The sequence below is a fragment of the Salvelinus namaycush genome, chromosome 30 (assembly GCF_016432855.1).
Source record: "Salvelinus namaycush isolate Seneca chromosome 30, SaNama_1.0, whole genome shotgun sequence".
In the NCBI taxonomy this organism is placed as follows: domain Eukaryota; kingdom Metazoa; phylum Chordata; class Actinopteri; order Salmoniformes; family Salmonidae; genus Salvelinus; species Salvelinus namaycush.
In genome coordinates this window covers 20334646-20350798 of record NC_052336.1, presented here as the reverse complement: position 1 = coordinate 20350798, position 16153 = coordinate 20334646, and the positions used below count along the sequence as shown (strand labels likewise).

Here is a 16153-nt window from a genome sequence, read left to right as displayed (position 1 = left end):
GGGTATATTTGACATCGGCAAATAGGGAGTATTTCAGTATAAAAAGAAACGTTATGGAGCTAAGCACACGCAAAATCCTAGAGGAAAACCTGCTTCAGTCTGCTTTACATCAGAGACAAAGGTCTTAGAGACTTACCCAAGAAGACTCAGAGCTGTAATCGATGCCAAAGGTGATTCTAACATGTATAAACTCAGCTAGCTGAATACTTATGCAAAGAATATATTTTAGTTATTACATTTTTATTCATCTTGAAAATGTTTAAGAATTTTTCTTCCACTGACATTACAGAGTATTCTGTGTAGATTGTTGACAAAAAATAGCAATTAAATCCATTTCAATCCCACTTTGTAACACAATAAAATGGGAAGAAATCCAAGGGGTAGGAATACTTTTGCAAAGTGCTTTATACAGTGACTTCAGAAAGTATTCACACCCCTTGACCTTTTCCAAATTGTGTTACTTTACACTGTAAAGTTTACAGCCTTATTCTAAAATGGATTAAATAAAATAAATCCTCAGCAAGCTACACAAAATACCCCATAATGACAAAGTGAAAACAGGTTTTTAGAAATGTTTGCTAACTTATTAACAATAAAAAACAGAAATATCTTATTCACATAAGTATTCATACCCTTTGCTGTGAGACTCAAAATTGAGCTCAGGTGCATCTTATTTCCATTAATCATCCTTGAGATGTTTCTACAACTTTGAGTCCACCTGTGGTAAATTCAATTGATTGGACATGATTTGGAAGGCACACACCTGTCTACATAAGGTTCCACAGTTGACAGTGCATGTCAGAGCAAAAACCAAGTCATGAGGTCGAAGGAAATGTCTGTAAAGCTCCGAGACAAGATTGTGTCACGGTACAGATCAGGGGAAGGGTACCAATTTTTTTTTGCAGCATTGAAGGTCCCCATCATTCTTAAATGGAAGAAGTTTAGAACCACCAAGACACTTCCTAGAGCTGGCCGCCCGGCCAAACTGAGCAATCGGGGGAGAAGGGCCTAGGTCAGGGAGGTGACCAAGAACTCGATGGTCGCTCTGACAGAGCTCTAGAGTTCCTCTGTGGAGATGGGAGATACAACAAATTGGAATTCGTAACATATCATACACAAATTCGTAACATATCATCCGAATTGTCATTCGTAACATATCATACGAAATGGATGATGGTCATCCACAAATGAATGCATGCCATACAAAACGTAACATATCATACTAAATGGACTATCTTGGATTTATGTACGGAATAATACAAAATGCTCTGAGACCAGGTTGCAGCCTGGGAAATCCCAGAACTAGTGCAACATCACTGGAACATTGTTAATGTGGAAATCAACCCGTCTGCCTAGGATGACTAAAATGATCCTGAATGAATGGTAAATAATGATGAGTAAGAAAGTTACACAGGGTCAAAGATCATACCTCAAGACATGCTAACCTCTCACCATTGCCAATAACAGTGGAGGTCAGCATGTCTTAAGGGTATGATCTTGCATAAAGTACGTTACGTTGAGCTGGGTGAATAGAATGTAAATAAGTCATCCAATATGCTGTAATAGAAATAAAGCCATGCACGTCAACATAATAATTGAGCTCCCTAATCTTAAACTGCATCACTGATTGACAATATAGAAGTAACTCGTGTTTAATTCTACCCCACATGATAGGGAGAATTGGATACATTGGAACCTTGCAATATAAATAACATTACGCATGGTGGGAGGGAGCTTAAACACAAAGTCATCTCTCATGAGCCATAGATCAGCCCCCTGTAATAATGCATAGAAGTCCAAACCTGGTTGGAAAAACTCATCACAAACAGCCTGGTAATGTGGCTGGAGAGTCAACCTGTCGTAAACAGTAAATAGCAAATAGAAAAGCATATTCTTTACTCTCTCTCTGTGAAAGTCATTTTGTCTGAGTGCCCTGATAAAGTTATTAAAATGTACAACATTGGTGATGGCGCAAAAGTTAAATGTCCCTCTCCACTGGTTATCCACCATACATTGTAGACTCAATTATTTGACAGACCTTGTAACCATGAACAGAAAATCTCTCAATGAGAGAGAGAGTTCAATAAACTAATCTGAGTGAATCAATGTTTCTGTGTTTGTGGACTTTCACCTACATGTTGTTTTTAATCTCTCATAAGAATGTTACAGAATAACTACATGTTCACTCATTCTCCAATCGAATGTGTTCCCAGATATAAATACTTAGGCATTTGGATATGTATGGATTTGACATAAAAAACAAGTAGATGAGCTGGTTAAGAAGCTAAGATTTAAAGTTGGCTTTTTCTACAGAAACAGATGGTGTCTTTCTCTAAGCAGTAGGAAGCAGGTTATTCAGTCAACCTTTTTATCTGTTCTTGAATATGGTGATATTAATTATCAAAGTGCAGCTGCTACTACTCTTAAACCTTCAGATGCCATATACCATAGTGCACTTCGTTTTGTTACAGGTGACAGTTCTGATAGTCATCCCTGTATCCTGTATCACAAGGTTGGCTGAACGTCACTAAAGACCCGTAGATCTCTACATTACTCCCTTTATGTTTACAAGGCCCTACTTTATAAACTTCAGTCTTATCTAACTTTGCTGTTGAAGTATACACACCTGAGTTGCCTAACCTGTTCACAGGATTGGTTAACTGTTGAGGTTCCTAGGGTCTCCAAAGCTAGGTAAATCTGCTTTTAGTTTTAATGCACCATATTGAATGCACCATTTGCAAATGTATAACGTTTAATACAAAGATTGTTCCTCTCTCTATATCAATTACTTTCTTTATGATTGGCTTTACAAATTCCTCATCCATAGCATCAGTGACAGGTATTGTAATAGAACTGTAGTAGGACGACTCTTGTTTGATGTACCAACTTTTTGTCGTTCGTACCACTGTGATGGTGTGTCCCTGAGAGTGAAGAGCCTTGATCAGAATGTCCATGTTAACCCATTGACTTCCCTCCCCGGGAAAGACCAGCAACTTCCCACCATGGCAAACTGAACCACACATAATCAACAGAATTATAAATAGGCACAAGTCATGTTTCCAATTATCATTTATCTGAAATATATAACAAACAGAGCTAGGAAATCATATTCAGTTTGTATGACACATTGAACAGATTTTGACATATAGTCAGTTAGCTGACTATATATTCTCATTTATGTACAAGCATTTCGCTACACCCGCGATAATATCTGCTAAATATGCGTATGTGAACAATAAATACAATTTGATGTGATTGAAATCATGAAAGACCATGAAAGCTGTTCTCAATAGTGCATAATTAATTATCTATCGGGTTTTGAGAGTTTGAGACAATGAAGATGAAACTTTATTCTTCATTTAGATTCACGTTTGATACAGTATGTAAACAATATCTCACAATACATTACATCCTTGCCAATGAACATTAACTTAACGTAATTATTATTAGCTTATTCAGTCTGGAGGTAAGATGTAGTGAAATGTTACATGTAAAATGTGTAGCTTACTTTGGCTTTTGTGTGGCATGTTGGTTTATAAGGGTTAGGTCAAGGTCAAAGTACTGCTTTTAAGAGAACCTTTCCAGTTGTTAAATTTACCAATGAATTTAGGCTTTTCTGAGGGCAAAAGGAGGGAAATATACTCTCTGTATTTCTAAGTGAACAAAAAACTAAGTGAGGCTTCCAAGCAGAGTCCATTAGAGAAAAGTCAGACAATAGAAGCACTTCTTCTGCTCTATGCAGACCACCTTGGTTGGCTTATTTATTGCAGATCAATGCTGTCATTTTATAAGCATCAGAATAAAAATCCCTTCACATTCCTCCTCGGATCTCACAGGATCATATTACCTCTGAATTATCAACCCTTCTTGAATGAATGAAGAATGATGTTGTGGTTAAAGTTTGTATAACGACAAACTGAAAGTTCTTTGTTCTTTTGAAATGACCTCCGCAATTGAAAAAAAGAACAAACCAATGAGGGACAAGGTGTTGTTGGCAAACATCTAAGCTGCATGATATCTTTATTAAAAGTTAGAGCTCCTTAACGGTCTTCTGGAGAATCAACATCTACATCAGTTTAACTTTTACACACAAAGAAAGCAGCTACACACAACTATAACAGCATTCATTTTAAAGTGCACATTTGGACTTTCCTATTCAAACCTTTGATTAAATGGGCTGAACAGTTAAAGTACAGTTGTTAGTTTAGCAAAATCTTCAAAAAGCAAATAGATAAAACATCTGTCAACAATACTGTATGCCTACATAAATGCCACATATATTTGTCATTTGAAGAAACAGTATAATGAGTGAGACAACAAGTAAAAACATATTGTTGTACCACACTATGTACAGATGAAACCCATAATCATTCCTCTTTCATTTTAATTTTCAAATATGACCTGCAACAGAAACATCTGATAATGCCAATGAAAACCAGCAGAGTAAATAACACAACAGCCAGTAAAAACACCATTACATCTACAGAGTGGTACGAGTACCAGGGCATTCTGTAGGACTCAGTACGCAGGTGAGCAGCACCTTTGTGTCTCATGACAAACTCAATCCAGAAGAGGGCAGTGTCCAGGGGCTCCATTGGCACGTCCCTGTGTAGCCTGGAGAGTCTCTGCATGTTCGTCCTGTAGGATGGCTCATTCAGAACTTCCTGTAAGGCCTGGGAGAATATGTTTCTATCTAGTGTTGCTAAATCCACAACCTTTGCTACACCCTTCACTTTCATTCTAGAAAGATTGTCAGGTTGGTCGAACACTAGAGGAAGGCCTACTATTGGAACACCGTGGTAGATAGCCTCGAAAATCCCATTTGTTCCTCCGTGAGCTACAAACAGCCTTGTCTTAGGGTGTCCTAACAGATCATTCTGAGGCATCCAGTCAACTAGTAAGGTGTTGTTTCCCAGAGTAGCTGGCCTTTCTCCTTTGTACCTCCAGATTACCTTCTGAGGCAGTTGGGCAAAAGCAGCAGCTATCTCATCAGCTATATCATGTGGAAGTTGTCCAATTAAAGTCCCCAAAGACATGATAATGATGCCCTGCACCCCAGAACTCTGAACAAACTCCTCCAGTTCTTGGGGAAGAGGCTTGGCAGGTTTACATTGGAACCCTCCCATATAGATAACATTAGGCATGGTGGGACGAGGGAACTCAAACACAAAGTCAACTCTCATGAGCCATAAATCAGCAGCTTGAAACAATGAGAAGTAGTCGACCTCAGGACCAAAGTAACGACTAACCAAAGCGGAATAATGAGGCCCCACTGTCTGTCTGTACAGATACTGCCTGATGACATAAACAAGGATGTTACGGACCCTCTGAAAAAAACTCATCTTGTCTGTTAACTCTGCAGCAGGAATTGGAACATAAGATAGCGGAGAGGGAGCAATAACAAAATGACCCTCACCAGCTATAGTCCATCTAACATTGAAAACAAGGGGCACATTTAAATAGTGTGCCAGCACAACGCCTCCCCCATTTAATGGGTCTGTCAGAACCAAGTCATACTTGGTTTCTCTAATAGACTGCATCAACTGTTTATTCTCTAACATTTTGATTACCATCTCACACACTTTGCGGTGGATTTCAAAAAACCCATTCTTCAACTCCATGTCCAAACTAAAACGAGTCCAAGCAGAGTTTCCCTCTCTCTTTATCTGTATTAGTCTTGACACAAATGAGCGAAAGAATTCCTCATCAGCTCCACCTGGAATATCAATTGTGATTGAACTGTAGTGAGGGGAGGTCTCCTTGATGTACCAGCTGGCTGATGGCCGTACTACTGACACACTGTGACCTCTTGAATGCAACGCTTCAATAATGACCTTCATGTTGACCCAGTGGCTGCCGTCTTGAGGAAACACCAGGACTTTCCCACCATGGACAGCAGGAATTGAGAGGGTCAACAGGGTAACAATGAAGATACTAGGGAGACACATCTTCACTAGCTGCTTCACATAAGCATGCATCAATTTTACCTGAAATATACAAAAATAAGGTCAAATAAATCTAATAAAATTATGTTTTGACATGAGAAGAATTAAAACAGGCCTACGTTTTTTTTCTTTAGGCTACAAATAAGTCCCTACACTGTCCACAATATTGATTGGCCTACTTTAAAGTTTAGACCGGTTATGTCAAAAGGTTGATTAAGTAATACAGTATAATCTTTCACTGTCAGAGAAATACTTTTTTACATGAGACAAAATAAAAACAGCATGATTGTGATGCTTAATTATATATTTTTTCGCTACAAATAAGTCCCTACACTATCCACAATATTGATACTTTAATAAAGTCTAAACAACTTTTCATGACAAAAGATTACGTAATACAGTATAATCTTTCATTCTGAGAGTTAAATTATTTCCTTCACCGATATAAATGTCTCTTGAACGTTAGGAAATTGTCAAATTCTGTAGATTTTGCCGAGGTGAAACCTATTTCACTTCCTAATGTTAGGCTACACGTTAACATTCTATTATTGTAGCTCCGAATTAACAATCTGTCCTGAGTATGAACAAACAACGTTACGACAGAATCCATACATGCGGAGCTCATTTAATTGAAGGCTTACGTTCCGGTTTTCATCCAAAGAACAAAGAATTTGAAATGAAGCCTATTTCAGAGCCATTCTGGTTGTAAATCAATTCGTAGGTATTTGTAATAATCGCGGAAATCAGAGAGGAAGAGGCGAAATCAGTATAGACTCTAGACATCCGAGTTGGCTCCCACAATGTTCAAATGCTCCTTCTATTTCTGTTTTTCAAAACCGTAGACTTCTCAGCACATTGAATGGGTGCGTTCGAACCGATCGCTTTTATCAAGTTGCTCTCCACCTTTCAAAGCTTATTGCATAATGGCAGGGCCGGTCCTAGACGTTATGCAGCCTTAGCCGAGACAGAAATCTGCCCCCCCCCCCCTATTTTTTATCAAATAAAAGTTGGAGGAACAGAACATAATATCAGCCCAAATAATAGGCCTATGCTACAAATTAAACACCATTTTTAACACATCTGGTTAGTAGGCTGTATTATCAGTTCAATGTTAATAACATTGAAAATATTAGGCTATCTGAATACATTGATAAAATTACCAATGCCCTGGATGTTCTGCCACCCTAGGTGAGACAAGAATAATTACATCTTAGACATCCTTATGAATCTAAGCATGGCACTTTCAAAAGTGACTTTTCCTACCCAGGCAGAGGCTCTACTGATGCAGAAAACTGTAAGCTTCAACTGCTGGCTACTCGTCCGTTGTACAATGACTTGCGAAAGTATTCACCCCCCTTGAAATTTTTCCTATTCTGTTGCCTTACAACCTGGAATTAAAATATATATTTTTTGGGGGGGTCCGTATCATTTGTAGATGCAAAATATTTTTTGTTGTGAAGCAAACAAGAAATAAGACAAAAAAACTGAAAACTTGAGCATGCATAACTATTCACCCCCCCAAAAGTCAATACTTTGTAGAGCCACCTTTAGCAGCAATTACAGCTACAAGTCTCTTGAGGTTTGTCTCTGTAAGCTTGGCACATCTAGCCACTGGGATTTTTGCCAATTCTTCAAGGCAAAACTGCTCCAGCTCCTTCAAGTTGGATGGGTTCTCGTTCAAATATTTTTTATTGAACACACACAAGAATGGTGTATAGGTATAAAAGACAGGTATACAATTCTTATCTAAACATAAAAGAGCAGACAGAAACAAAAAGACCCAGAGTTCTGGGTACAAAACAAATATTACAAAACAAGACATACAGAACAAGGACAGGTAGAAAGAAAGAGGGTAGGTGTCACCCCCCACTTATTCCCCCCCTTTATCCCTCCCCCACTTCTTCCCCCCCTTTATTCCTTCCCCTTGTTCCCCTCCCGACTGCTCGGGTGGCGGTGCCAGCACATGCTGCCCAAAGGTGGATTAAAATATTACAATTGAGAGTGCGTTAAAAAGTACAAATTCACAGCGCCGAATGGTCCAGGTAAGAGAGGAAAGGCTGCCAGATTTGATCAAATGTTGATAGTTTATTGTTCAGAATATATCTAATTCTTTCTAAGTGTACAGTGTTTGCCAATTCGCTGAGCCATAATTTGGTAGTGGGCGCTTCCCTCTTTTTCCAAAACAACAAGATTAGTTTTTTTGCCGAAATGAGACTGTAAGAGATGAGTTGTTTTTGAGGGTTGGTTAATCCGTTTAGGGAATCAGACACTCCCAGGATTATCAGAAGCGGGTCTGGGTCAATTGAAGTCTCCAGAACTTCCGAGAGGATCCTAAAAATTCCACACCAGTAACCATACAAGCTAGAGCATAGGGCAAAGCAGTGGAGTAGTGTACCCTGTGCAGCCTGACATTTATCACACATAGGGGATGTATCAGGAAATATCCTATGCAGTTTGGTTTTGGAATAGTGTAATCTGTGTAATACCTTGAATTGTATGAGACGATGTCTGGAGTTAATGGAGCAGGTGTGGATATACTCCAAGCTATCTTCCCAGTCTGCCACCGAAATGTCAGTCCCTAGTTCTTCCTCCCATTTTGCCTTAATGGCATCTGTAGAAGGTGTGCTAACAGATTGAAAAGCCTCATATAAACGAGATATCAGTTTGTCTGAGGTGGGGGATGTTTTGATGCATCCGTCAAACATGGAAGGCTTAGTGTTCCCAGATGTCTGGAGGTGTTTTCTAACATAGTCTCTGATTTGTAGGTATCTGAAAAAGTTACTTCTGGGGAGTTTATAAGTTTCCCTCAGCAACTCAAAGGAAGCAAAGGTCCCTTCTATATATAAATCCCCTATGGTACTTATCCCCAACTCTCCCCATTGCTCAAAGGTGTTATCAAGGTTAGAGGGGGCAAAGGAGGGGTTCCTGGCAACAGGGAGCATGAATGACATTGGTCTAAGCTCAAAGTGGGTTTTAATTTGCTTCCAGATTCGGACTGTGCTATGTATAATAGGATTGTTACGATAAAGTGACCTCTCCAGATTGACAGGCGACAAAATCACAGCACCAATAGAGAAGGGGTGACACTCCTCCCGCTCCATACTAAGCCAGCTGGATGACGGACGTGCGTCATCCAGCAAAAACGTAACAGCGCGGAGGTTAGCGGCCCAATAATAAAATATAAAATTTGGGAGAGACAATCCTCCTTCCATTTTGGATTTGCAGAGGTGTTTTTTACCTATCCTGTGTGTTTTATAATCCCAGATGAAAGGATTGATAATTGAGTCCAGTTGTTTATGAAAGGATTTAGGTATGAATACTGGGATGTTCTGGTATAGGTAGAGCAGTTGTGGGAGGAAGACCATTTTAATGGCATTAATTCTTCCGAGCAGAGAAATTGGGAGAGTTCTCCAAAATTGTATGTTTGTCTTGAGTTTTTGCATCAGAGAGGGGAAATTCTCTTTAAATAGTAAGGAGTATTGTTTGGTAACTACAATTCCTAGATAAGTTATCTTCAGAAAAATTTACCTAACTGGAAGATGTTCTAGCCAGGAGGTGTTTTGTAACCGTATGGGCATTAATTCACTCTTGTTCCAATTTATTCTGTATCCCGAGAAGGTACCAAACAAATTAATCACATCAAGAATAGCTGGAATACTAGCTTGGGGTTCTGTTACATAGAGGAGAATGTCATCTGCGTATAGGGAAATCTTATTTAGAGTATCTTTAGTATTATAGCCGTGTATTGCTGCATCAGATCTAATCGCCTGAGCGAGAGGTTCAATGATTAGGGCGAAGAGCATAGGCGACAGCGCACAACCCTGCCTTGTCCCTCTGTAGCGGTTAAATCGGGGCGACAATGATTGGTTAGTGAGTATTCTCGCACAGGGGTTCCTATATAAAAGCTGGATCCAATTTATGAACCCATCTCCAATATTACATTTCTGTAGGACTTTGAAAAGATAGGACCACTCAACTTGGTCAAAAGCCTTCTCGGCGTCAAGAGATATAACGGCAAGGTCCACGTTTGGTAACCTCTGAGAATACATAATGTTGAAGAGGCGCCTGAGATTGAAGAATGAGTTTCTGTTCGGGATAAAGCCGGTCTGGTCCGAATGGACCAATTTGCCAATTAAAGTGCTAAGCCTGTTAGCCAGGGTTTTTGCTAAAATCTTTTGGTCTGTATTAAGGAGGGATATTGGTCTGTATGACCCTACCTCTTCCGGATCTTTACCCTTCTTATGTATAACTGTAATGAATGCTTCATCCAAAGTAGATGGGAGAGCTCCATCCTCCTTGGCCTGAACCAACATTTTGTGCAGGTAGGGAGAGAGCATGTTGCTGAATGTTTTCTAGAATTCACCAGGGTATCCATCTGGGCCCGGGATCTTGCCACTCTTTAGAGTTTTAATTGTTTCTCGAATTTCTTCAAGAGATATTTCCTTATTCAGGAAGTTAGAATCTTCCTGGTTCAGGGCAGGAAGATTACAGTCCTCCAAAAAGTTTTGCATAATTAAGGGGTTAGGATCTGCTTTAGATGTATATAGAGTCTCATAAAACTGACGGAATCTGTCATTGATGTCTTTGGGGGAAGAGAGTAATTCCCCAGATGCAGATTTAACTTTGTGAATCATTCGGTCACTCACATTTTTTCAAAGTTGTCTGGCGAGTAATTTGTGTGGTTTGTCACCAAACTCAAAATATTTTTGCTTGGCGTAGAGAAAAGATTTAGCAATTTTAGCTGAGAGAATCTGATTATATTCAAATTTTAAAGAGGTAATTTTTTTATGTTTCTCCATAGATGGATGTCTAGCATTCTCCCTATCCAGTAAGTGAATTTGTCCCTCCAGTTCTACCAATTTTCCCCTGTTTTGCCTACTCCTGGCAGTCTGATAGGAGATGATACAGCCTCTCAAATAAGCCTTAAGTGTTTCCCACATTAATGCTGGGGAAGTCTCTGTGTTGTCGTTGGTATCAAAGAAAAATTTAATTTGGTCTTTAAGATGTTCACAGAATGTTGGTTCTGTGAGGAGCTGAGGATTTAACCTCCAGACCCTCTCATTTGGTACGATGTCACCCAATCTCAGGGAGAAGGTGAGTGGACTGTGGTCCGAGATTATAATATCATGATACTTCACATTACAGGTATAGGGGAGTAGTTTAGCATCAACCAAAAAGTAGTCAATTCGAGTATAAACATTGTGAACATGAGAGTAAAAGGAGTATTCCCTACCCGTAGGGTTAGTGGTCCTCCATATATCAAATAAGTTAGAATTCTTTATGTAGGTATTCAAGAATTCACTTGAATAGGAGGTGGGGGTTCGCCGGGTAGAGGATCTGTCCAAATATTGGTCTAGCACACAGTTAAGGTCCCCTCCAATGATCAGGTTAGTATGGGAGATATCTGGAATCAGGGCAAGGACTCTTTTGAAAAAAGAGGGGTTATCAATGTTTGGCCCATAGATATTTAGTAGAGTTACAGAAGTAGAGTGGATCTCTCCTATTACGATCACATAACGACCCTCTTTATCCACAATAGTGGTTTTATGTAGAAAGGGAATTCCTTTCCGTACCAGAATCGCTGTGCCTCTCGTTTTGGCAGAGAAGTTAGAGTGATACACTTGCCCCACCCACCTACATTTAAGTCTGCTATGAGAATTATTTTTCAGATGGGTTTCTTGCAAAAATATAATATCAGACGAGAGTGCTTTCAAGTGGGCTAGGACCTTGCCTCTCTTAATTGGTTCGTTTAAACCCTTGACATTCCAGGAAGTGAATGTGAGCCCCGCCCCCCTCTCATTTGTAGTTCCTATGGTGGCCTGCAAAACATGTAACTCAATAAAAAGGTAAGAAAGCGCACCAAACCATCACGATCAGCATATGTAGCAGCTATACCCGAGCAGTATCCAACCAGCCCCTCCACTACTGCAAGCACCTTTACTTCCCACCCTGTTCCCCTACTTTCCCCACTATTTACCCCCCCGATCAACCCACCTTTAACAGGCATACACAAATAGGAGAGAAAAAAATAGAAAAATAAAAATAATAAACACATTGTCTGGCCGATGCCAAAAAAGCACGGCGCGACCTCGAACAAGAGGTAAAACAAAAATAAAATCCCAACTATACGTTCACCTCTCACTATCCTAGAACTTCTACTAACATATGAACTGAGGAGGCTCCCGCGAATAAAGTGTTCAATTAGCATCTAATAAACCTAGAGAGAATACGTTGCAACTTAAACATATTGCGCACTTAGGCGTCATCTTGGGTCAATCCCTGAGATAAGCAAGATATAGCATCACAAGATTATATTGCTAAGCAATGCCGGTCTAAACATGAACCATCCGCAACCGACATAGACAGCAGTACATTTACATATTGTGGGTTAGCTCGGAAACAAGGATTTTTCTAAATTAAACGTACCCCCCAGTCAGAAAATAAATAAATAAAAAGGTTATATATATATATACATACATACATACATATATACATATATATATATATATACACATACATACACACACATATACATACACACTTACACACACATACATACGTACATACACACATACACATCCCCAAAAAATACATATAAATGTATATATGTAAAAAAATATATACATATACACACACACACACACACCCATACATATATACACATACATACACAAACATTCATGCCCCAGAGTAATAATCTACACTAATTTAAGATATACACATACATAATAGTAAAATGCTAAGAGAAAATAATTATAAAGTACAAATAATAATTATATGTACGCACACCTACACAGACACTACAGAGGGCTGGTGGGGATCTAATCGGGAGAGCGGCCCTCGGCTAAAACAAAGGCAGAACGGCACAAAACATCAACTTGCTATCCAGGTGTCTGCCCCTTCCCAAACATCACCCCCAGTCCCCTGCAAGCAATAAATAAATGGTATTGTAATAGCAATAAATGTAAGAATTGAAAAATAAATAACGAAACAAAAAATGGGGGAATATAAGTATATTCATCCGAAAGTGTCAATGATCAAACCTGGAAGGCATCCCAAATAGGCATCGCTCTGAACACAGCCAGAATGAAAGTGACTTTAACTGAGAGCTCTGACCGCCCTCCACAGCATCTTACATGTTCGGTAGCCCTTGTTGAGACCGTTCAATACGGTTTCACCCGTTATGGTATAGTATGGATTCGATTCCATGAGCAGACCCTAACACACAATGACAAGGCACTCTAACCTGTACGGGGGATTGGCGTATGTTCCCGGATAAACTTCTCTGCGTCCAAAACCGAGGAGAGCCAAATCTTCTCACCGGAAGGCGGGGTAATTCTTAGTCTTGCAGGGAAGAGCAAGGCTGGGCGAAGATGGAGTTTGTAGAGTTTGGTCATGACATCTCTGTAGTCGCCGCGGTGCTTTGCCACATCGGGCGCATAATCATCATAGACACGGAAGGGGTGCCCTTTATGTAACAGGTTGCCCCTCATTCGGGCCTCGCGCAGGATAAGATCCTTGGTCTTGAAACTGTGACAACAGATGATTACTGGACGAGGACGTTGGCCCGGTCCAGGCACTGGGACAAGGGCGCGATGTGCACGGTCCAGCTGGGGGTCCGAAGCCAAAACATCCGATCCCATTGCATCCTTCAATAGCTTGGCGAAGAAGTCGGAGGGGCGAGAGCCCGCCTCAACCCCCTCTGCCAGACCAACAACGCGAAGGTTATTACGTCTGGAACGGCCCTCCAGGTCGACCACTTTCACAGAAAGCCTCTGCACCCTATCCTGCAGTGACGAGCATAGCTTCTCTAACTCGTCGATCCTACCAGCGTTGAATTCAGAAGCTTTCTCAAGGTCCACAATACTCTGGCCCTGCGAAGCGACCGTTCGAATGGTGCTCTCGATTTTGGTGTCCAGTTCAGCAATAGTAGCCTTAAGATCCTCAGCTAAAGCAACACGTAGTTCTCCCAAAGCCCGGGTAAGTTCTGTAAGTGTCACGTTGTTGCCTGAGCCTTCCGCCATGTCTGTCTCGTTGTTTGGTGTGGAGTAGGCCTCCGATGTGGATTTATTGTCCTTTGGTCGCTTATTACTCGGTATTTTTACACAGAAAGTTACAATGTTGTATTAGAAAGAGACGTTTGTTGTAAAAAGTATCATAAAGTAGGTTAAGTTAGATTATTTCGCAAAAAAGTTGCAGGAGCCTCTCACACACCGCCGTTCACTCCAACATGCTAGCTCCGCCCCGAGTTGGATGGGTTCCACTGGTGTACAACAATCTTTAAGTCATACCACAGATTCTCAATTGGATTGAGGTCTGGGCTTTGACTAGGCCATTCCAAGACATTTAAATGTTTCCCCTTAAACCATTCGAGTGTTGCTTTAGCAGTATGCTAAGGGGCATTGTCCTGCTGGAAGGTGAACCTCCATTCCAGTCTCAAATCTCTGGAAGACTGAAACAGGTTTCCCTCAACAAATTCCCTGTATTTAGCGCCATCCACCATTCCTTCAATTCTGACCAGATTCCCAGTCCCTGCCGATGAAAAACATCCCCACAGCTTGATGCTTCCACCACCATGTTTCACTGTGGGAATGGGGTCCTTGGGGTGATGAGAGGTGTAGGGTTTGCGCCAGTAATAGCGTTTTCCTTGATGGTCAAAAAGCTCAATTTTAGTCTCATCTGACCAGAGTTCCTTCTTCCATATGTTTGGGGAGGCTACAACATGCCTTTTGGCGAACACCAAACGTGTTTGCTTATTTTTTACTGTAAGCAATGGCTTTTTTTCTGGACAGTCTTCCATAAAGCCCAGCTGTGTGGAGTGTACGGCTTAAAGTGGTCCTATGGACAGATACTCCAATCTCCGCTGTGGAGCTTTGCAGCTCCTTCATGGTTATCTTTGGTCTCTTTGTTGCCTCTCTGATTAATGCCCTCCTTGCCTGGTCCATGAGTTTTGGTGGGCAGCCCTCTCTTGGCAGGTTTGTTGTGGTGCCAAATTCTTTCCATGTTTTTATAATGGATTTAATGGTGCTCTTTGGGATGTTCAAAGTTTCTGATATTTTTTTATAACCCAACCCTGATCTGTACTTCTCCAGAACTTTGTCCCTGACCTGTTTGGAGAGCTCCTTGGTCTTCATGGTGCCGCTTGCTTGGTGGTGTCCCTTGCTTAGTGGTGTTGCAGACTCTGGGGCCTTTCAGAACAGGTGTATATATACTGAGATAATGTGACAGATCATGTGACACTTAGATTGCACACAGGTGGACTTTATTTAACTAATTATGTGACCTCTGATGGTAATTGGTTGCACCGGATCCTGTTTAGGGGCTTCATAGCAAAGGGGGTGAATACATATGCACGCACCACTTTTCCGTTTTTTATTTTTTTGAATTGTTTGAAACAATTTATTTTTTCCATTTCACTTCACCAATTTAAACTATTTTGTGTATGTCCATTACATTAAATCCAAATAAAAATCCATTTAAATTACAAGTTGTAATGCAACAAAATAGGACAAACGCCAAGAGGGATGAATACTTTTGCAAGGCACTGTATAACCAAACAACAGTGCTTCCCTAAAAGCTGCCTGGGTTTAAACAAACATCTTCTCTTTTCAGAAAGAGAACAGCTCAATTAATAAAGACAGAATAGCAAAGTCAAATGTATTTTATCTCCTCGATAATCGTGATCTTGTTTGGTGTGGGGGGACAAAATAAATTCATGCACGATGGCGCAGGCGCGCAGCCGGTTTGGGTTCCGTTTAAGCCATCACCGAGTTAAGCATTGTTATAGAACGCTTGATATAATCTGGATACGTTTTATATATTTACTTCAAAATATAAAGCAAACAATAGATGTCATTTTAATTAACAAAGGGTATGTTATACCCTCACTCAATTCAAGCCCTGGTCTTAGTCAAACACACCAAGCCCTTCCCAGACATTTAATCAGTGCATGCGATAGTACTTGAGTATTTGGCTCTACCGTCATCAATGGATAGGATAAATGTGTCTGTCAAACAGGTAGGATTACCACTTATTTATTGGGGGATGAAGAAATAAGATCCAATTATATTTAACCCCTGCATCGGAGAGTTACAATGTTGCTATCACCATGCATCCTACTACCTATAGTAGGAAAACGAGTTTCTTATTCATAATATCACACCTGTTATCACAAATGGCACGACCCCATAATTCTTACAATTACAACA

At 40.3% G+C, this 16153-nt stretch overlaps 1 protein-coding gene across 1 annotated transcript in view; it reads right to left on the bottom strand.

Annotated features, from left to right (window-relative positions):
• Positions 1–3834: 3834 nt before the first annotated feature.
• Positions 3835–16153, bottom strand: part of LOC120025251 (UDP-glucuronosyltransferase 2A1-like) — a 29328-nt gene continuing 17009 nt past the window's right edge. Inside the window, exon 2 of the mRNA XM_038969735.1 lies at positions 3835–5987. Within this exon, the coding sequence (XP_038825663.1) occupies positions 4368–5978 (1611 nt within the window). The 5' untranslated portion in view covers positions 5979–5987 and the 3' untranslated portion in view covers positions 3835–4367. The remainder of the gene's footprint in view (positions 5988–16153) is intronic.